The sequence below is a fragment of the Centropristis striata genome, chromosome 2 (assembly GCF_030273125.1).
Source record: "Centropristis striata isolate RG_2023a ecotype Rhode Island chromosome 2, C.striata_1.0, whole genome shotgun sequence".
Classification (NCBI taxonomy): domain Eukaryota; kingdom Metazoa; phylum Chordata; class Actinopteri; order Perciformes; family Serranidae; genus Centropristis; species Centropristis striata.
In genome coordinates, this window is record NC_081518.1 from 42,484,258 (window position 1) to 42,508,564 (window position 24,307).

General features: G+C 36.6%; 1 protein-coding gene across 1 annotated transcript in view; it reads left to right on the forward strand.

Annotated features, from left to right (window-relative positions):
• The window catches only part of si:ch211-186j3.6 (neural-cadherin), a 393,221-nt gene that overhangs the window by 131,280 nt on the left and 237,634 nt on the right, over positions 1–24,307 (forward strand). Inside the window, exons 5-6 of the mRNA XM_059351714.1 lie at positions 365–476; positions 11,361–11,610. Coding sequence (XP_059207697.1) covers positions 365–476; positions 11,361–11,610 — 362 coding nt within the window. The remainder of the gene's footprint in view (positions 1–364; positions 477–11,360; positions 11,611–24,307) is intronic.

Sequence of the window (24,307 nt, forward strand, 5' to 3'; positions counted from 1 at the left end):
TGGACAATTCCATCTAGACTATAAGGCTTAAACGCAGCACCAAAGCCTTCTTGGGCAGCACCTAAGCCAAATGAATGTAAAATCAACGTGGAGAGTATCAAAACTAACTAAATGACTTTTGGTCCCCAGTGGACTTCTTTTGTAAAGTTTTGTTTGTAAGCTGAAATTGTCTTGGCAAGACCCCTAATGCACCACCAGATATGTACACCTAAATCTTCCACAAAGTTATGGAAGACATTGATGTGAAAGAAATTTGTGTGTTTTAATGCCACATTTACTCAAAAACTTGATATCATTTTTGCCAACCCGACCTTCTCTTCTCTCTCTCCATCTTTCAATCTCCTTCTCCTCAATTCTCCTTCAGGTACGAGTGGTTATTGTTGATGAAAACGACTGCGTTCCAGAGTTCCTCCAGTCTATTTACAGCAAGGATGGCGTCCCGGAGACTGTGACCACAGCAACGTCCCTGCTGCAAGGTGAGACAGCGAGATGAATCTCAAAAGATTGTGTCCCATCCATAACATCTCCATCATGGTTACACTCCCATTACTTTGTCCTGCAAAACATCAGACAGACATAAAATTTCATTATCTTCTCCTAAAAAAATAATCAATATCTCGTTGTTTTTGTATTGCACATACTTGCAGGGGGGAATTGGAGGTGCACTTTGTTCTTTTCTTGAGCTATTGTGTTCTCAAACAATCATAAACAAAAGTACTAATGGAATCGGCTTTTGTGTTATTTTACTATTTATCTTCACTAATTAAAAACTCCCACGCAATGTTGAAAGTGTGTCGGGTATTTTTTGTTAAAACTGTCTTTAAACACCACTGATAAAAACAGTACATAATGCATAAATCATAATGTTATTGAGGGGGAAGTGCTGCAGTGCTGTGTTTTTTTCCCCCGTCTGAGTTTAATGAATATCCCAGTGAATCACAATAGGAGTTTAATTTCCTCTATGTCCATATTAGGGTGTTGTTAAATACAAGACTTCATTAGAAAAACAACATTTTTTACTTTATGAAATCCCTGCAACTAAAGCTAAAGCAGGTGCAGCTCAGTGTGCCTCTGTGTTATGTAAATGTATCAGAAGCCCTGCTGGAGTGACTTTCAGGACAAAGTAAGAGTGGCTTAGCTTTTTTTTTTTAACATTCATGTGTTTTGACTGGTCAGGAAACTGAGTAGGTACTTGTCAGCACTGGCAGCCGTGAAATCACTGGCACTTCCATCAGTGCAGCTGCTCTCGCCGCTCCTTTCCTGTAACAACCCAATTTCCACACGGGGATCGCTTAAGTTTCATCTTGTGTGAAGAAACGGTTATGGTAACTGTTGTGGGTACAACTTATCACAATTTGATCTGTCACAGTGTGACTTAACACTGAGAAGCGCCCTTTTTTAGATTCTGACTGACTGCCAACAAAGCTGACGGCAAAGATTTTCACACTTCTCTTTTCCTCTGCACTCTGCATTCTATTTCAGCTAAATGTAATATCTTAAAGGCATTGATCCAGGTTGCATGATGAATTAAACAGTATTACAACTCAAAAAACAGCTTAAAATCACCCTGTTTACAGCCCGAAAACAAAGTGATGCTTCAAATTAAATAAACAGGTTTACTTACTGTTGGCCAAAAAATGGAAACACCAACAGAGCTGCAAATGAGCATTTACGAGAAAAAAACGCAGGGAAATAAAACACTGCATGGATTACATAAATTATTAATGACTACTGTTATGACACCTCACTGGAAGTTTCATTAGCTTAGGCTGCAGGCGGAAAACTTTTGGATTGGATTCATTAGAAACCTACATTCCAAAGCTTTGCTGTTTAACACTTGTACTCTGATAATCATCCTCATCACTTTCACTGTTAGTCAAATAGTCTATTTGATAAAGAGTGAAAAGGGTTACATGCATAGTTTAAACACTAAGTAATATAAAAGCTATGACATGTGAAATCACTTCTGTTCCTGTCTCTGTCTCTGGTTGTTTTGTTTTTACAGCTGACATCACACAGGGAAGATAGTTTAGTAGTGCAAATGAAAAGTAGAATTATGGTCTGTTCAATTCAATTTGGTGAATTTCAGATATTATGGCATTTTGAACCGTCTATAACGGGTGTCAAACTCAAATACACAGTGGGCCAAAATTAAAAACTTGGACAAAGTCACGGGCCAACATTGATATTTATTGAAAAAATTGACCTAAACAAGTTCAAACGAAATGGAACAAGCAAAGCTTGATATAACTTAATATTGCAAACATGCAAAATCGTATATCAAATAAAACAAACAAACACATCAATAGCATTCATTTCTTGAATAAAATTTAAATAAAAATCGCATGTCCCTTTATTTTATATGAGGCCTTCTTTAAATTTAAATTTAACAGTAATCTTTTTCCACAGGCTAAAAATAAATGTGAGAATAACATAAAAATAATAAACCAAATGACTAATAATAATATCCTTCAATGAATGTGCAGCCATTCAAGCCTTGGACTAGCAAGAAAAAGTGCATAAAGACAACTTTAATTGTTGCTCAGTTTGCTCCACACTGATCTACTGTGTTCAAGCCAAAACACGAGCAGAGCATTCTGGGATTTGTAGTATTATTTGCGCTGTATATTAATAATTTGGTATTGCCTTGTGGGCCAAATATAATGATACTGCGGGCCAACTTTGGCCCGCGGGCCAGAGTTTGACACCTCTGGTCTATAACTTGGCAAAACCAACTTGAAGTCGCCACATTTTTTTTTTTTATATGTGTTGCTTGTAGACCTATAATTCTATATTGAAAATGCTTACCTGAGAAAGTTTTTAATTCCCCTAATTAACTGTGATTAAATATAATACAAGTACTAATTAATACCTTGTACACGGTATTGAAAACAAGAAGAAATAAAGGTCAAAATTTCAGCAACACTTGTATTGAAAAGACCAACATCAGTCATAGCCTCCCAGTGAGAGTAAAAAAAATGGGCCGCAGGTGGAAACATATTGAGAACAGCGGTTTTAAACACGCCATAAACCAAATATAATGACTCAACTCATAGTGGAGTTAAAGTTTAGAGCAAACAACATTTTGAATAGAAAAAGGAGCTACCTCTAGAATGTGGTGTTTTTCCATCATGCACTCAAAAAAAGAACTTGTTCCCAGAACGAAATAAAATTATGGAAATAATTTCCACCTAAATAAAATGCTTTAATTTAGCGAGAAACAGTTTTGTTGAGTGAACAAAATGTAAATATGTCGGGTCAACATGATGTATTTGCGTTACTGTTAATTTATTACCAGGGGTCAGTCCAACTAGATTTGTAAGGGTAATTGTAACATACGAACATAATTTTCTTGGGCCATTTAAAAGTGTATGACGTTATTAAGAGTTACTTTATTTAATAGGGTAGTTACAACTACTTTTTAAAATAGTGCAGGACATGAATCAATTGTGCTGAGCCAACAAAACACAGTTAGGTTGAAGTGGTTTAGCCTAAAAGATTACCTTTATCATATGAAAATGAACATAATAGTAATTATTCAGGAAATAAATAATTTTTAAACAGAATATTATATTCAGCAATTTAATTAGGTTGTTTTAACATAAAGTATTCTAGTACATTTTAAAGTGTTGCATTTTATGCTAAAACTACATGTTTTAAAACTGTTCAACTACAAAACATAATTTTATTTAGTAGAAGCTACATGTTAGACTTAGGATAAGGTAGCAGACACCCAGTTTGCTTTTTTTGAGTGTGATTGTTTCATGTCATCTTGATGTGCTTGCTTTGGTCGAGATGTGAGAGAAAAGAACAAGACATTGGCCAAATAAAAATGAAACATCAGACTATGATTTACTGTATTTGAACTACCAAGGGCTTTAACACGTGCACACCTCAGAAGATCAGCACACAGTCAGGAGGAGACCTGTGCAGATATTGTGGTTTTTAGTTTTTTTCTCGGTTGTTGTTGCTCATAGGAATGTGCTTTGTGCCAATATTGTACTTGAGAGATTAAGAGGGAATGCATGTTTTGTGTATGTCGTGTCACAGCAACAAAGCCACGCTGTATGAATCAAGTACTGAAAAAAATCAGTGCCAACTGAAACAATTAGCACAGAGCACTCACCAGGCCCACAACAAGCACACAGTGAAAAGCTATGGAGCACAGCATGATGAATACTACATCAAGAGGTTGTGTGCAATAAATCCATTCAGTACAAACACAAACAGAATGATTTTCAGCCCAGTATAAGAGCAATTCAACCTAACACAGCAACTAGATAAACTGTAGAGTTGTACAAGTTCTAAACAGTCATATGAATCATCTGATACAATGCAACATTGAATAATACAGCTATTATTATTGACTAATATTGAAACTAACTATGTTCCTAGTAATTAGAAGATTCTCCTTTTAACACAGGGAAGCACATCTAGCTGACAGTTTCTACCGTTATGTGAGCAATAGCAAATTGTGATTAAAAAAAAATAGCACAACACTACACAAAACTGTGGTAGTTCCTGAGGTTTCAAAGATCATAGTGTAATTATCAAATCAAATCAAATCAAATCAAATAGTCTTTATTGTCATTATATAATTCACTATACAACGAAATTGAAAGTGCCACTGCATAAGGTGCATAGTTATGACAATCATAACACAAAACAACATGAGTAAAAACATTTAAAAAACACCGAGCTAAACAAGGACAAAAACAAGAACAAGGAAATGTGATGTAATAAATAAGTATAAAGATAAATAAATGGCTACTTAAAATGCTATAATTTATACATGAGGTAAATTGAATGTTTTGCACATATCAGTTGTATTGCACATGTCCGTTTTATTAGTCCTGTAGTGCTGCACTAAAGCCCTGTTTAGGCCTAGCATTAACGTGTGCAACAGCATATCCAACCTTAACAACAGACACTTAAGGTTCGCTGTTGTAAATAAATAAATAAATGAATAAATAAGGCAGCGGTTTTGTTGAATTTAGCCTACAAAACCACTTCCCTAGGTTTAGGGCAGAAAACGTCCTGTTAGGTGTTTTAAAAGATAGTTTGAAAAGTAAATAAATGCACGTAAATGATTAAGATTGGGATCAATTAATTCAAACTCTGCATTTAACCCATCCTTGGATGTTGGAGTAGTAACGAGGACGACGTGACTACTGGAAGTGACATAGTTAAGTAAAATCACATGATGCACAGAAGTTAAGTGATGTTTAAATCATTTGCTTTTGTTTTCACGAGACATGAACCCCTGAATTAAACCAGCCAGTTCTTGAGGGGAGGACAGTCTCGAGTGTCTTGTTAACATATTGGTACTTCCTCTGGTGGACCTTTATGCAATATTGTAGGGCAATCCTTCTCATAGTTGAAATATTTTAGTGTGGACCAAAGAGGTGGATAGACCAAGGTTGTTATAGTTAACGAAAACTAACAAAAGAACGAAAACTAGAATTGAAAAATCATTTTCATTAACTGAAATAAAAATAAAAACGAGAGTTTTTAAAAAAACGATAACTAACTGAAACTGTATTTTGTTGTTACAAAACTAACTAAAATTATAGTGAAAATGTCCTTAGTTGTCGTCTTTGTCATCTTTTTTCATACGTAAACCTTTTTGTTGATATTAAATCTATTTCATATATCTGGTTTTATGACTTAATAAACTTATTGGGGCTGAGATGGATAAGACAAAGGAAATAAAGGCAACATTTATTGTGACTTTTTTTAGTCTTGCACCCAACAAATACCCCATTACAAAAAAAACTAAAACTAACACTAAAACTAATAAAAATTAAACTAAAACTAAGCATTTTCCCAAAAATAAAAGCTAATAAAAACTAGCAAACTCACTCTAAAAATTAATTAAAACTACCTGAATTTGAAAACAAAAAATCACAAAGAAATTAAAACTAAAACTAATGAAAAATCCAAAACTATTATAACCTTGGGATAGACTGACAGTCCAACAGCCCTAGAGCCATGGCATTGTCATGGCTAAAAACACAAGTCTACATGCCATTTAATAAAAAAGAAAGTAAATAACACGGGATCATTCTGCTTCGTGTTTGCTAAATTGTCACTATGGAACACCAGAACTAATACAAAATGCTTATAAATGCTAGTGAGTGAGGCAGAAAGTTAATGAGTGAATGAGGGAGTGAGGTGTATGGTGTAGGAGGCTCAGCAGGCGCCTCGGTTCGCTGCCATCAACAGGTGCACTAAGGGAGGCGAGAAGTTTCACCCTGCTGTGCTGCTGTGCATGTGTGGGCCCGCCCAGGCACAGGGTTGAGAGTATCTTTGGTAAAAACAACTAGAGACAGGGGAAAAAAGATCTATATGAAAGTTACAAGTATTTTCTTCAACAGACTGTATCTGGGTTTTTTTAATCTGTGACAGTATATATACATTTCAAATTTGAACATAGGCCATTAACCTTTTAAGTTGGTGAGGTTTAAAATAGCTCACATACTGGGCTCCTATCCCAAACACTCTTTTTCCTCATTAAATTTCAAAATTCCTGAAAATCCAGAAATGCATGTTAGAATAAATACAGTTCCACCCAATCCAGTTCTGAGTGCACCTGCTGCTGAACAGCCCAGCCTCCTGAAATAAAGACATTTTTTCCCCCCTTACTTCATTAAACGGGTTAAAAGGCACAGTATTAAATTAAATGAGCTGGGAAAAATGGGCATCCAGCATCGTTTTGCTAAATCATGTGCTAGTAATCCCATAATCAGTTCCATCGTGAGAGTGGACAAATGTGTACTTCGCCAAGTTGGAGAAAAAAAATGCAGAGTACCAAGCAAGCCAATTATCTTGCTTTCCATAGAGATCTGAGGCTCCTGCAGTTTCCATCTTCAGTACAAAAATCATTATATGCCAGACAGACATGGAAGATGCAGCCAGAAATGTACTGTGCGCCCCCATGTAGTGATGCCAGCACAACAATTCTGATTCAAGATTACAGAGGGACTTGCTGATAAATACATGCTCAAACGGTGCTCTGAAGAGTACAAATCTGTACTTAGTAAATTAAATATTGACTCATATGTGACATGTGTTTGGCCGCTGCATGAGGCTAGATGCCGGGCAGACCATTCTCTACCCATCCCATTGGAGAAGAGGTTATTCATCACTTTACAGCAGCAAAATGGCTGCGTTTCAGTTGCAATTGAGAAAAATGTCAGTCCTTGTAACCACGACTGTAGTACAGGGTAAACACGCGTAAATTCACTTTATCCAGCTTGCAAATCTGACAATAAATCCAAATAACGCAAATTACAAACACAATAATGTGTAACATAAAGTGTGGCCAATTCTGTACAAAAATGACATTTTCACACCCGATTTCAAGCAATTTTCAGTTGCGTGTTGCACTTTCCCTGCTGAAAAGGAGACAGTGTGACATAATACATATAGAGAAGCTACATTTGCAGCCATAAACCAGTGCTTATGGCAATTTAATGATGAAACATCCATCCTGTTCACAGTGTTGACAATACATTACAGTGTTGTTTTCCTCCTGTCTTTTGGGATAATTCCAGTTTATCAACTAGCAGCTGAAAAACCCTTCGTCTGAATAACATAGTTTTAAGAATTTGCTCACATACTATGAGCTTTCACATTTACCCTGCCATCTCCTCTTCTGTGCTTTTGGCATCTTTTCAGATTTTATGCCATTTTTAGGAAATCAATCACTGGTTGTGAGAAAACCAAGTGCGCCACTATTTTTGTCAAGAATGGGTAGTTTTGTAGTAATATGGATTTAAGTAATTTTTAACACTGAGACATTCTGAAAGGTGAGTAAACTGCGGCCTTTTTGATATTTCCTGCACATTTTTTAAATCTGTTTCTTGTGCCGCTCTTTATTTATGATTGTATGTTTTTTTTAAGTGCAAACAACAATGAAAAAAAAGACACAAAATGACCAAAAACGACATATAATGGCCCAAAAAAGACACAAAATTACCAAAAAAGACACAAATTGACCACAAAACGATCAGAAAACCCCACAAAATGACCAGAAAAGACACAAAAATTACCAAAAAAAGACAAAAAAAGGACACTAAGTTACCATAAAAGACACAAAATGACCAAAAAAGACAAAATGACAAAAAAAAAAAAAAGAAAATGACCCAAAAAATAATTTTTAACACTGAGACATTCTGAAAGGTGTGTAAACTGCGGCCTTTTTGATATTTCCTGCACATTTTTTAAATCTGTTTCTTGTGCCGTTCTTTATTTATGATTGTATGGTTTTTTTTAAGTGCAAACAAAATTTAAAAAAAAAAGACACAAAATGACCAAAAACGACATATAATGGCCCAAAAAAGACACAAAATTACCAAAAAAAGACACAAATTGACCACAAAATGATCAAAAAACCCCACAAAATGACCAGAAAAGACACAAAAATTACCAAAAAAAGACAAAAAAAGGACACTAAGTTACCATAAAAGACACAAAATGACCAAAAAAGACACAAAATGACCAAAAAAAAAACACAAAATGACCCAAAAAATAATTTTTAACACTGAGACATTCTGAAAGGTGTGTAAACTGCGGCCTTTTTGATATTTCCTGCACATTTTTTAAATCTGTTTCTTGTGCTGTTCTTTATTTATGATTGTATGTTTTTTTTAAGTGCAAACAACAATGAAAGAAAAAAAGACACAAAATGACCAAAAACGACATATAATGGCCCAAAAAAGACACAAAATTAACAAAAAAGACACAAATTGACCACAAAATGATCAAAAAAGACACAAAATGACCAGAAAAGACACAAAAATTACCAAAAAAAGGACACTAAGTTACCATAAAAGACACAAAATGACCAAAAAAGACACAAAATGACTAAAAAAAAACACAAAATGACCCAAAAAATAATTTTTAACACTGAGACATTCTGAAAGGTGTGTAAACTGCGGCCTTTTTGATATTTCCTGCACATTTTTTAAATCTGTTTCCTGTGCCGTTCTTTCTTTATGATTGTATGTTTTTTTAAGTGCAAACAACAATGAATAAAATAAATATTTTTACATCAATGTTACCTTACGCCAGAGAGCCAGAAATGTGACAATAAAGTTTGGAAACAGAGTAATGCCCCTCCGTTTCTTTGAAAATACATTTTAACGAGGCTGCTTTGCCTGGTCGTGAGCACCAGATCCCAAACCAGGTCGGAGATTTGGTGCTAAAGCATCCTCGTGTTTTGATTTGTCTCTCCTATTAGTTTCAACCTAAATTTCATTGGTGTCCCAATTAGTAATAATAGATAGATGCTCTTCACTGTTGCAGTTCAGCTTTGTTGTTTAGGGCCCTTTCATCTTGCAGGTTTAGGGAGGAAGATGGTTTTTGAAAATGTAATTGACTGAGGTTTAATTTGATGGTTGTTCAGGATGATGAAAGACTGGAGGCAACATTTATTTTATTTAAGACCACAACACTTCAAAATCAATTAATCCTTCATTTTCAAAATTAAATTCGATTGTACTGACATAATGGAATAAAACAGTTAATGTCAATAAACACAGTCAGTTTATAAACTGACTTTAATAAACTGATATTTTTGTTTTGTTGACATTTGGTGACAATGATTAATTGGAAGTATGTTACAGTCTCCAAGGCTTTATGCAAAACAATGACCTGTTTGTGTGTGTGTGTGTGTGTGTGTGTGTGTGTGTGTGTGTGTGTGCGTATGTATGTTTTTATTCATGTGCTTAGGTGTTTGTGTGTGTGTGTTTGTTTTTGTGTACGGGGCATGAGCCAAATGCAATGTAAGGTGAATTGGAGAATTGAGAGTTTGATGGTAAAATGACTTGTTAGCGGAAAATATGCTTATTCAAATCCCTGGAGGATCTTTTCAGTTTTAGCAAGGCAATCAATTTGTGTCCGAGCGAGTCCAGGCTCCATGGATTCCCAATGTGTAATGTAGAAACAGAAATGTTGCAAAATGACAGTCCTTTCAATGCATGCTGTGCAAATAACACTTACTCCCCTTGTATTATAGAACTGCACATTTAAGTCAGTGGGAGCATCACTTCCTTTTCAATCTTCACTTTGGTCACATAGCATGAGAAGTGAAATAAAACCCTGTGCTGGTGTCATTCAAATGTCGTTGAAACAACTGCTTACATGTAGATGTTTGAAAAACTCATACTAAACTTTTCAACCGTATTAGCACAGTTTTCATAGATGTGAAGGTAACCCTATATACTTTAGTCAGGCGGCTTAGGACCAGATTTAAGAATAAAGGGGACACGCCGGACAAAAGAACCAAAATTTTTCCACATGCTCTCTATCACCATAGGTTTAAATTTTTTGTAGGAGCCACTTCATCAAGATTGTGGATGGGAGATGGCACCCATATAAAGTCTATGAGAACCAATATATCTTCCAATCCACTTAAAAGGTCAATCTTGGTGTCAAAATATGCATTTTCTGAGTCAAGGAATCATTTAAAGCTATTGAGAATATCACTAGAGATCTGACATGAGATTAAAGCGTTCCCTTGATTTTTTTTTTAGCAGTGTACATTGCAGCTAATCCGTACTCTCCCGTGAACATTGATTCATTTTCAGCTCAGGATTCCTTGCTGCAGCACTTGAAGAACTACCAGTCTGGGTGAAAATGAACATTTCTATTTGATCAAAGAATTATCTAGTGATATTCTTAATAGCTTTAAATGATTCCTTGACACAGAAAATGTATATTTTGACACCAAGATTGACCTTCTAATTGGCTTGGAAGATGTAGAGTTTCTCATAGACTTTATATGGCTGCCATCTCCGATCTACAATCTTGATGAAGTGGCTACTACCAAAAATTTAAACCTATGGTGATAGAGAGCATGTGGAAAAAATTTGGTGCTTTTGTCCGACGTGTCCCCTTTATTTAGCTAAGCCGCCTGACTACTTTACACTTACACTACAATGCATCCCTTATTTGTCATAGCTTATTATAGGTAATACAACTTCTACAATTTCAGATATTTCAGTTTTTTTATGAACCTGCATTGTTCCGGTGAATTTGTTCTGATTACACTATAAGAGGTTGGTGGATGAGTTGGATCAGACTAGACTTTTCTACTACACAGCACTTTTGGCCTCTATTATGGAGATTGGACAAAAGAGGAAACATGAATTCAATTGGTTTGTTATTTGCTCTCCCAAATTTTGACTAAGATCAAAATCAACACCCTTGCTTTCACCGTTGTCTTAGAAAGGGCGTCTCATAAATCCACTGTTATTTGTCTGTACTCCTAAGGGAAACGTTGGGATCTGTGGTTCTGAGTGTCTTGAGTCCATAACCTTTTTTTCTATTCTCTGTTTCTATGTTTTCATCTCTAGTGTCAGCCAATGACTGTGACTCCGAAGAGAATGCAGAGTTGACCTATTACACCCTGAGTCCAGACTTTACCATTTCCCCTCATGGGACCATCTTCCCTGCGGGTCCTCTGGACTACGAGAGGCCAAACCACCTGTATGAGTTTGTAGTGATGGCAATTGACAAGGGGGAGGTCCCTCGGACGGGCACGACTACAGTACGGATCCGAATGGCTAACGTCAACGATGAAGCACCTGAGTTTTCCCAACACATGTGAGTAAAAGTCGGGCTTCTAAATCAGTAGTTCTCAACCTTTTCTCAACCTGATGCAACATTATTTTTCCAAAATAATGAAGCAGCAGACAACAACTCTCTGTCTGTGCATTTATATATATTTTTTTATATTTTATTGTTACCTTTAATCTAAGTGCTTTGCTATCAGTTTAAAGGTCCATTCTGACCTCCTGAGTGTGTAACAGTCAGCTTCAAGACAGAGACTCCTTGGAAAGTAAGAACTTGCTACTTTGGGATTTGTCAGAAAAGACACAAAATGACCCAAAAAAGAATCAAATTGACCACAAAATGATCAAAAAAAAGACACAAAATGACCAAAAAATGACATAAAATTAAACAAAAAAGGACTCAAAATGACCACAAAAAGACACAAATTGACCAAAAAAGACACAAAATGACCAAAAATGACATATAATGGTCCAAAAAAGACACAAAATGACCAAAAAAGACACAAATTGACCACAAAATGATCAAAAAACCTTGGGACCCCAAGGTTGAGAATAGCTGTTCTAAGTGACTGATTCTAATACACTTTTTCAAGAGATAAAACACAATGGAAAGGGGTTTTGATTGGATGCAATGAAACTTATGATTATTTTACCTGTGAAAGCTGCTGTACACTTCATCGGATACAGATTCCTCAGTGCTGTTGAGGCTCAGACAGACGAGGCTAATGTTCGTTCTGGTGAGCAGGAGATGGTGACAGCACCATGTTAGATGAAAGTCCCCCTGTTGTTCACAGCCTTGCCATGGACTCTCTGTACTGGAAATCATTGTTGCAGACAAACAATCTGGGTCAGCCTCTCTGGATCATCCTGGCATTCAAAAGGACTTAACCTAATTAGGTTAGTCTGCAGACATTCTGGGTACATACTGTTCACACCTCTGAGCTGCTCCATACAGTTGGGCTTTCAGATGAAGTCTGAGGAAAAAGGCACTGATGTTAATTGGTTTGGAAATAGTCATTAGATGCAGCCCTTGTTCAATTTCAGCCACTGTCTACCAAAATGATTTGGTCATGGCCCGAGAAAATTTTTTTGCAGTTCTTTTATGTGATCTCTCCTTTTGATTAAATTGATGTACTCCTCTAGCCCTTTGATTTTCCTTCTTTATCATCTAAAGATACACTTTAAATGGTTCTTAAATTTAGTGTGGCTTCATATTCAAAAGGCAAATGCATGTTAGGGGGACAATCCTGTCTCGAAAAATGCTGTTCTCATACAACAAAACTGCATTCTTGATTATGTTATGATCAGGGAATCACTTTCTCCTGATCATAGTTTAAAACAAGGTGTGACAAACAGGTGCAGTCTGATTAGGTTGAGGCAACAAAACTACTTGGTTAGGTTTACAGAATGAACAAAAGATTTTCAGACTTGGGCCTTTAACACCGTTTCACCTGGATGATTGGTGAAGATAAATTGCATACCAAATTTATGAGTCAAGAATATGAAATACAGACACCCAAAGCTGTGTGTGTGTGTGTGTGTGTGAGAGAGAGAGAGCGTGAGCGTCAGTCCTGCTTTTTCAGGTCAGCTCCACACAGCTGCTTCCCAATTCAACATCGCAGCTGCCGTTACTTACAATTGCAGTGCCCCCCCCTCCCCCCTCTGCTGCTGTGGTGCCTGCATCTTTTAATTGGTTGATTTTCTGGCAGAGAGCTGGGCAGATTGGTGAGGCAGGGTCAATCAGCCATGCCCACCAGCACCCTCAGGAGGCCCTGGGCCTTCTTGCGTGTGTATATGCTTGTTCCTGACTTTGTGTGTGTGTGTGTGTGTGTGTGTACTCAGTAATTTGAGAAGGTCCAACCAGAGTGGGGTGTTGGTATGGACAGACTGATGTAGTTATAAAGTGCATTCATGCATCATGCAGCTGATATGCATGTGTTTATGTTGTTTATAGTGGTAGGGAGAGGATTAGTGTGTGTGTGTGTGTGTGTGTGTGTTTGGTTCTATTGATTTACTGTCAACGGCAGCAGAATAATCAGTCAGTTTTTCTTCTGTAGCCCTCAACCCTCTACTGCAGCTGCAACAAATACAGTACTGGACAATCTATGATGTATCATTAAGACGCGCACATGCAGAAAGTATGGAGGGCGATCCATGCCATGCATGTTGGGACACATGGGGGTGCATGTGCAAGGGCGTTTATATGCACACATGCATATAAAACATATATAACACATAAAACATCTAACAGAATCATGTTCCTCTTTAAATACTTTTAAGACCAAGCTCAAAAAGTCCCTATAGATGTTCTACACCTTTGTATTTGTTTTGTTTAAATTTTGTTTGTATTTATTTTTTATTTTCATCTAGCTATGTAATTTAAGTCAAGTATAGTTACTTATAGGTTTAAGAGGGAGGGTCGTGTATAAGCCCTTTGGGCTTTTTGATCTTTCCTGCATTTTCTTTGACTGTTTCTTGTACTGTTATTTCCTAACGATTGTATGTTTTTTTAAGTGCAAACAACAATAAAAAAACAACAAAAAAAACAACCTGGTCTCACAGAAATCCGTGAAATAGCCACGGATTTCGCTTAACTCAAAATCCGTGGAATAGCCACGGAATCGCTCAAATTTCCGTTAAACTGACACGGATTTCGCTACAATGCAAGTTAATGACAGTCATATCCCGTGGCCATCCCATTGATATTTGTTCCTATTGGTTTGTTCCAAGTCATGTGACTTTAAGGTCCCAGCGGTCAGAACAAAAAACATGGTGGACAGTTCTCTCATTTTTAGTGAAAAAAATCATATTTTGACTTTGTTTCTGCATAAAAATGGATTTTGATCACATTTGTAGCGAGAAATATATGTTTTATTTTCTAAATATTCACTCAGTGAATGTACATAATCACTTTGTATGTTGGAATAGCCACGGGATATGACTGTCATTAACTTGCATTGTAGCGAAATCCGTGTCAGTTTCACGGAAATTTGAGCGATTCCGTGGCTATTCCACGGATTTTGAGTTAAGCGAAATCTGTGGCTATTTCACGGATTTCTGTGAGACCATGTTGAAAAAAAAAACATGCAAGTGAGGTAAGGCACAAGCAAACATATCTGGGACGTCTTTACAGATACAGCAGAAGTTGTTTGGGTGGATAAAACTGTGAAGACAAAATTACTTATTTTGCTGTGTTTGTGGGAGAAACTGCGCATGTGTGTGTTGGGTTAATGTATGTGATGGACAGAGAGGGGAAAAAAAAGAGAGCGATAGAGAGCGATAGAGAGAGAGAGAGAGAGAGAGAGAGAGAGAGAGAGAGAGAGAGAGAGAGAGAGAGAGAGAGAGGTCATTAAATATATCATTATCCAGGCAGAAAATCTGGCCTATTTGTATTGATTCTTGAGTTGGAAGTTGGAAGCATGCGATAATGAGTATCTATGTGTGTGTGAATGTAGGTTTGTGTGCTTTGCCAGTCAGGGCCAAGAGATCATACTGAACTGAGTTATTTTGAAGTTGGTGTCTTTGTCACTTTCTTTTGAAAACTGGCTGTTGTGAGGATGTTTGTTACTGATCATCAGCACAAGAAAGAAATAAAGAAATGATTAGAGGAGGTGAATGAAATGAGAAATACATGTTTTTTTGAGCTCGACACTTTAAATCTCACATCTAACTCTTCATTGCATGGCTCACACTTGCTGGTGAGTTACAGCCTTCCACCTCTGAGCTGTCACCTTATTACTGTACCATCACCTACCTGTTGCCACGGAAACCCCCCTAGGAGCCTTTCTCTGCTGCATGTGCTTCTGTAGACCTTACATATATTTTGTGTAAGTGTGACCCCTATTTGAAACCTACGTTTCCATGACAGTGGGTTTTATACCGTTAATGAGCATCAAAATGAATTAAAATGGTTAAATATGTTTTATTGAGGCATGCACTCATGCACAGACTGATAGGACAATTGGAATTGATTTCAGGTGACAAGAGAGACAGAAGCTGTTGTCGCTACACTTGTCAAGTTTTCCAATCCAGCACTGCACAAATACGGTTAACAATGACAACTGTGGCAGATTCACCACTTGAAATTTGTAGTAATTTTTTAAAGACAATGACTCCTTGATTTGAGACAAAGGTAGACAGAAGCAAGCTTCTCGTTTTTAGCCGTCGACAATCAGTTTGCCAGCTGAAATGAAAACTGTCACTGGCAGATCTTATCAGCCGCTGGTGGCTCACTAATTAACTTAAGCTCTCTGAGTTGGTTGAAAACAAAGCCTTCACCTGACTCATGAACACTAGAACCCAACAAAGGACTCTGAGATATGCACTTGATGGCTGCGAACAAGATTATAACCAGTCAGCTCCAAGTCATCATGCAAAGTTGATGACCCATGTAGAAGACACTGACATAAAGATGCTGCCCGACCGTTAGTTATTGCAGGGTAGAGCCATATAGCTGTAGCATTATATCATCTTTAGGAGTAACTAAACCCCAGAGTTTTAACTTGAGTGCCTCTTTCCTTGATATTTAAAAAAACAACCTCTGTAGTGAAGACTGTGGTACAGGGTCGTAGTTAATTAGTTAGTAGGAAGGACTGCCCAGTTAAAAAGTGACATCAAGGGACCAACTGTCTATATGTGACTTTTACAGAATGTGAACATGTTGAAAAGACAAACACTGCAAAAAAAGAAAAGATGGGTGAACTCAAAATTTCAAGGCAACAAACTTCGATAAAATTTTAAGTTGGACAATTAAACTAAATATAAGTATTTAGTAAATATAAGTTTTGCTCAACTCTGAATTTCTTTGGCACAATTGTAACGCCGCTATGAAATGTCAGCTAATGTTGTGACCACAATTTTGAGTTAGCATTGATACGCTAATGGCTACTCTTGTAGCTGTAACAAGCAGCTCCGCTAGCATCAGTTAGCCGCTAGCATCAGTTAGCCGCTAGCATCAGTAAGCCGCTAGCTTTCGCTAATGACCGAATTTCACAACAAAGAAATAAGAGTTAGCAGAACTATTGTCCCTTGTTGTGAACCCCAACTTAAAGATATAAGTAACAACAACTCACAAACTTGTTTTTGAGCAGACAACTGGCTTCCTTTGTTGTGCTAACTTACATTATTGCCCTAAATGTCAATAATTTATATTTCCAAGTTTTACCAACTTAAATGCTGTTTTAGGCCAAAAAATACAATTTGGCTTTTTTGCTGTGTATACTCACCGGCCACTTTTATAGATAAACCTGTTCAACTGCTCGTTAATGAAAATATCTAATCAGCCAATCACATGGCAGCACCACAATGCATCTAGGCATGTAGACATGGTGAAGACGACCTGCTGAAGTTCAAAGCGAGCATCAGATGAGGAAGAAAGGTGATTTTAGTGACTTTGAACGTGGCATGGTGGTTGGTGCCAGACGGGCTAGTCTGAGTATTTCACAATCTGCTGATCTACTGGGACTTTCACACACAACCATCTCTAGGGTTTACAGAGTATATTTCCGAATAAGAGAAAATATCCAGTGAGCGGCAGTTCAGTCTTGTTTATCCCAGAGGTCAGAGATGATAGAAAGACAACAGAAACTCAAATAACCACTCGTTACAATCAAGGTATGCAGAAGAACATCTCTGAACACACAACATGTCCAATCTTGATGCAGATGTGCTACAGCAGTAGAACACCACTTTATTAGGTACACCTTGCTTGCTAATAAGTGGCCAATGAGTGTTTATTTTTAGGTAATACAATTAGTATGGGATTTCCACTCATCTTGATTGTTTTCCTCTCAATTGGTTTGGTTCTCCCCTTGTAAAAAAAAAAACATACTAATGATTCAGGAGACCAAGTTTTTAAACTAAAAACTAAACAGACCAGAACCTGAGGAACCAGACTTAGGAATATTGACAGCAGCAGTCCTGTTAAAATTGGTTCACATGAAACACTCTGCTCACATACACACATCCTACTAACCACTTTAATAAGATGCTGTATTTAAAATGTCAGAGCCCTCATTTATTATCTTGCTATAGCAAGCACTGCCGCTTCACTGCTTATATTGCAGCCACGTCTGTGGCAGTTATTACTGCTGGTCGCCATCTGCCCCACATCCACCCTGCACCACCTAATTCTACAAGCGAATGGAAACATAGCATTGTAAGTACAGATTAATAGGGAATCAGACAGGAGGCATTCCGGGAAATAAATAAAACAATCAGTGAGCAGCAGTTGGATGCATCAGCTGACTGTCCTTACTCCTAACTGTTCAACACACACACACACACACACACACACACACACACACACACACACAGACACACTCCATTACCCTTTCTCTTCCCGCCATTCTCCATCTATCCCTTATCTGGATAAACTAAATGAACTCAATAATTAAATTCAGTAATTAATTTTCACAACTGACATCAGGCACTGGCCTAAGGGACGCATCTATTTTTCTCCCCAGATCAACAGAATGAAAAACAAACTAAAAGAAAAAGTAAAACAAAAAGGTTAAAAAGTAATTAGTGTGTGGTGGTGTATGTCTGAGGCGGTTTCAATTGATTGCAGCATTGATCTGGCCAAATTAGAGTTGTGGTAGAGCCCAAATGTGATTGCAAAAGGCATCTCACTGCTGCTTGACTGCTGGGCTTTGTCGTGCTTCCTTGTCGTGATTTGTCCTGATCTCTCTCCACTCACATAGGCAGTACTTCATTCTGCAGAAACTATATAAGCATCTGCTTGAAAGAATTGCAGAGAGGTATTTGTTGAAGGGAGTTTTATGTATGTGTCAAGTAGGATTAACCTTAGATGTCCTTCTCAAAAACTCACCATATTGGCTCCATTATGTACTTGGTGCATGCTTCTGAAAATCACATCATGCTTTGCCTAATACTTTATTTTAATGGCTGTAAATGTGCTTCTACGTCTGCTTGTTTGTTGTTCAGAACATGTCACAACATATGTATTCTATTCTCTATAGCAGCTATTCTCAACCTTGGGGTCCCGACCCCAATTGGGGTCGCGTGATGATTTCTGGGGGTCGCCAAATCATTTTGGAAGTCAGCTCTGTCTCCACTGTGTTAAAGTGTTCATGTGTTAATGTGTTTTAGTCTTTTTGGTGATTCAGTACCTTTTTTTGGTCATTTTGTGTCCTTTTTGGTCATTGTGTGTCTTTTTTTGGTCATTTTGTGCCTTTTTGTCACTTTGTGTCCTTTTTTTGTCATTTTGTGGGGGGTTTTGGGGTCATTTTGTGTCTTTTTTTGGTCATTTTGTGCCTTTTTTTGCCATTTTGTGTCTTTTTTGGTCATTTTGTGCCTTTTTTGGTCTTTTTTGTCATTTTGTGTCCTTTTTTGGTCATTTTGTGGGGGGTTTTGGGGTCATTTTGTGTCTTTTTTTGGTCATTTTGTGTCTTTTTTTTGCCATTTTGTGTCTTTTTTTAGTCATTTTGGGCCTTTTTTTGGTAATTTTGTTTTTTTATAGGGCCATTATGTGTCTTTTTGGTCAATTTGTGTCTTTCTGTGATCATTTTTTGGTCAATTTGAGTCCTTTTTTGCTTAATTTTATGTACTTTTTTGGTCATTTTGGTCAGAGAGGTGTTTAAGTTGTTGTCTGCTTCATTATTTGTCCAAAATTTGTCGTATCAACTGAGTTTGTATGATCTGAACTGTGCGTGTGAGATTGTGTTCAGTGAGGGGGGGTTGCGGACAACATGCATGTTAAATTGGGGGTCGCGACTCAAAAAGGTTGAGAACTACTGCTCTATAGTGATATCAAAATCATGACTGGATAAGCATTATATGCATGACAAACAACCATGACTTTTCTCAGCACTATTCCATATCATTGTCATACTCAGATACTCATTTACATTATAAAAATGGACATCTTCTCCACACTGTCTAATATTTCTCACTTTTCTTACTTTTTGATTCTTATAGCCAAGAGCAGTTGACAAAAATCCCTGTTGTGGCAATGCAGATGTGAACATTTTGGTTACAACAGTGCTAGCTTCCTTTAAGTATGTGGAAGTAAATTGGACAAATTACTGCAAGTAACATTTGCTTTTGACAACAATTTTAACACCAGGTCCATTTCGCAGCTGTTCTGGATTTTTGGATTGCAGCACAAAATCGCTCACAGCAAATAGTTTTCATTGTCTTCACTCAAAAGCTCCAGAACAATGACTTAATGGACTGTTGTGTGATAATGTGTCAAATACCAGAATAAAATCCCTTTTCCAAACTTTTTTATGCTATGTTTTTGTCTTCATAATATCAGAATCACAAATCACAATTTCCCAGACCTCAAGATGGTCTTCTCAGATGACGGATTTTCTTCAACAGTCTGAAACCCAAAGATGTTACATTTTCACTATAAAAATAACAAAAAAACTGAAAATCATCACATTTTTGCTTGATATATAACTTAAATGATCAACAAATGGACATTCGTTTAATTTGCTGTTGTTGAATAATTTATGAATCAACTAATTGTCTCATCCCTGCCAGATTCAGCATATCACAAAGTTAATTGTCTTGCAGACCAATACAGGCCAGCATCAGCTATTGGTGCCATTTCAGGCTACTCATAGTCATAAGCCTAATTGCTAGCCAACTCCATTTGAATCTATAATGATTACTCTGTCTGCATCTGTAATGAAGAAGTGGAGTTAATTCGGGGAGTCAGGACAAAAGAGGCTTAGTAGCCCGTGTGAAAGAGTCATGCATAAATTCAACTGCACAGACAGCATCTGTAATTTCGCCATCAAATTGCAGGCAGAAGAGCACAAGGAGACCTTAGTTCTTTGTGGCTTTCAGGTGAGATAAATACAAGCAATTATCTAATGATCTTTCAGACAGCTTCCTTAGACCACAAGTTTAAGCCGTTTGATCAATGCGACCTATGTACCCTTAGAGAAACTACATAATAAAGAAACACAGCACAGCATCTCCCTTTGCCTGACTTGTGTATTGATCTGCAGGGAAGTGCACGGCTTGCAGAGAGTGAGCTGAAATTACTCAAATGCTGCAACAACAGTCTACAAACGGAGCAAACGAGTGGCACATCGCTGATCTTCCCAGGCAGAACTAGTCCAACAGTTGTTGAGGCAGAAAGACGGCAATGACAGAACATGATCGCAGTGTTCAACTTCTAATGAGAGAGCCTTGTTTTCACTGAAAAATGAATAGGCCTCGATGCTAGGGCAGAGTGACAGACAGTTATGTGTTTATGTCAAGCTGTCAGAGTTACTAAACCTGTATTTTGAATGTGCATACAGCAGGAGGGAGGCAATGAGTCCCTGCTACTCTCTCTCTTATATATATATATATATATATATATATATATATATATATATATATAGTACAAGCCAAAAGACACACACCTTCTCATTCAATGCATTTTTCTTTATTTTCATGACTATTTACATTGTAGATTCTCACTGAAGGCATCAAAACTATGAATGAACACATATGGAATTATGTACTTAACCAAAAAAGTGTGAAATAACTGAAAACATGTCTTATATTTTAGATTCCTCAAAGTAACCACCCTTTGCTTACTAGAATATAAGGCATGTTTTCAGTTATTTCACACTTTTTTAAGTACATAATTCCACATGTGTTCATTAATAGTTTTGATGAATCTACAATGTAAATAGTCATGAAAATAAAGGAAACACATTGAATGAGAAGGTGTGTCCAAACTTTTGGCCTGTACTGTATATATATATATATATATATATATATCACATTTTCATACATATGTACATCACAGCCTTGGGGAGTTCTTGTAAAGAAAGAAAACATTCTTACACCTACTTTATTTTATTATGCAGAAAAATGCAAGGCTACACTCTCTGAATCAAATTTAATTTCTCCTCCACCAAAGTGATACAAGTTTATCTAAATCTAAATCTCATCTAAAACAAACTTTACTTACTTTTAACTCAACAGAAACAAAATTAAACTCACCAAACCTCTTTTCATTAGTCTTTCCTCACTGTTCCAACAACCACCAACTCTAGTTTGTAGGACATTATGTACTGCTGGCTACACTGTGTTTCTGTTTCTCTGCCTTGCTCAGTGTGCCAGCTGATCAGCTGTTGCTAAACTACGATGCGGTGGCTCTCTCTCATTCTCATAGGCAGCCCATTAAATATGCAGGATAAAATGACGAAAATCACCCAAAAGAGCTGACCTTGTTGACTGACTAACTATTATTATCTATCAGGACTTAACACACAAATACACTCAAATACTCCCCAACAGAGACAGGCATTTTAACTTCATCCTGTACATTTCTCAGGTCAGCTGCCTGTTATATTACACCTATAGAGAGTTGTATCTGTTGACGGGTGCTGTGCACGACACAGAAAAAAAAAAGCTACATCGCTCAGTTTATTACATAAAAGGAAAAGCATCTATGTTTTTGATTTTATTGACAATCATGGTCGGGACTTTTAAATATTCAGCATAACTTAATACACACACACAAACAGTATCTATATACTTATATACATACAGTACAGGCCAAAAGTTTGGACACACCTTCTCATTCAATGCGTTTCCTTTATTTTCATGACTATTTACATTGCAGATTCATCAAAACTATTAATGAACACACATGTGGAATTATGTACTTAACAAAAAAGTGTGAAATAACTGAAAACATGTCTTATATTCTAGTAAGCAAAGGGTGGCTACTTTGAGGAATCTAAAATACAAGACATGTTTTCAGTTATTTCACACTTTTTTTATTAAGTACATAATTCCATATGTGTTCATTCATAGTTTTGATGCCTTCAGTGAGAATCTACAATGTAAATAGTCATGAAAATAAAGAAAACGCACTGAATGAGAAGGTGTGCGTCCAAACTTTTGGCCTGTACTGTATAGGACATATATATATTAATAGTATTGTGCAAAAGTCTTAGGCACGTGTGAAAAAATGCTGTGAAATAAGTCAATAATGAATAAATAAATAATAAATAAATCAATTTTAGCTGTGACCACCCTTTGCCTTCAAACCAGCATCAATTCTTCTAGACATTTTTTCACACCTGCCTAAGATTTTTGCACAGTACTGTATATATATATATATATATATATGCATCTTTATAATGTGTCTTCGAGATTGGCACACTGAAAAGAGTGATCGAGCCAAGTCTCTGTGAAACAAAGGACACCACCGGACGGTGTTTTGGCATCAATGTAAAGTAACATTATGTTAATGGAAACACATCCAACATATTGATGCATAAAAGAACCACACTATCCAGATTTGCTGATCACCAGTATGGGTAAAAAAGCCGAACTCCTTATTCTTAGTCCTTTCAAGCAGAATCAAATCAGCTTGGAATTTTACTCAGTTTTTTTTTAAATTGCTGCTGGCGAAGTAATTACACAGAAACAGACAGAGCTAAAAATAATGACAAGGTAAACACAAACCCTGTGAAATTTCAAAATACAGCTTGCAATGTTTCAAAGTGTGCTGGAATAAATATGGGGTAATTCATCTAACAGGTTGCTTTATATACATTAGGTAGGTGGATATGGCAGTGTATGCTTATATATTAACAGTGGTGACAATGTGTGAAAGAAACGTACTGGTTAATAGGATGATTGGTGTTAAGGGATTGTTATATATATATATATATATATATATATATATATATATATATATATATATATACACTACTGGTCAAAAGTTTTAGAACACACCAACTTTTCCAGAATTTAATTGAAAATGATGCAGTTTAATGTCTCAGTGTACTCTGAAATTAATGCACATTTGCAACATTTAAAATTCTTTATTGAGCATGATAGTGTTTTGAAAGTAAAAAAAAGATTCAAAATCACATTTTATGTTGGACTAAAGGACTAAAAAAAGACACAAAATGACCAAAAAAAGACACAAAATGACAAAAAGACACCAAAAGACACAAAATGACTAAAAAAAAAAGACACAAAATGACTTACAAAGACATGAAAAGAATTCAAAAATGGACAAAATAGCTCGAGACTCCATAGAGTTAAGTTGTTATCCCATTTCTTGTTCCCTGAAAAAGGCCTTCTTGTATAATTCTGAAATGTACATTATTTTCCAGTTTTGGTTAACCTTACCTTTTTTATTTACCTCTGGCAGTTCACCACTTACCTTTGTACCCTTTCAAGCTGTTCATTTGACTTGAACTGCTTGAATTTCAATAAAAAACTGGAAAAATTGGGGTGTTCTAAAACTTTTGACCGGTAGTGTATATATATATATAAGTAGTAACAGTTCAGTAGTTTACAGTTCCCATAAGGGCAGCTGAATAGTGTCCCAAGAATGCAGAGTGTGAACTTGACGTCAACAAGGTAGAAAGGCCAGCCTTTCAAGAAAAGTTTCAAGCACATCAGTGGTTCATAGATGTGTGTGTAGGGCCATAAGAGAGTTCAAAGCTGGAGTTCAAAGTGCTACTCTGAGATACAAAGACAAAACTGAAGGGGAATTTTAGAGCAAGAGGCTGAGCTCAGTTTGTTATGCTTGGGCTGATAAGAAATGCATGTCAAGTCAAGTTAGCCTGAATCACTTCTATATATTAAAACACTCATGAAGGATCAAATACAGCATACTAAAACACATCTGTATGCAAGTTGTTACCCTGCATATGCATACTATTCTAATTATCAACCATCTGTTTGATTCATGCTGGTCTATTCATACATTTGAGCTTACCACTATATCA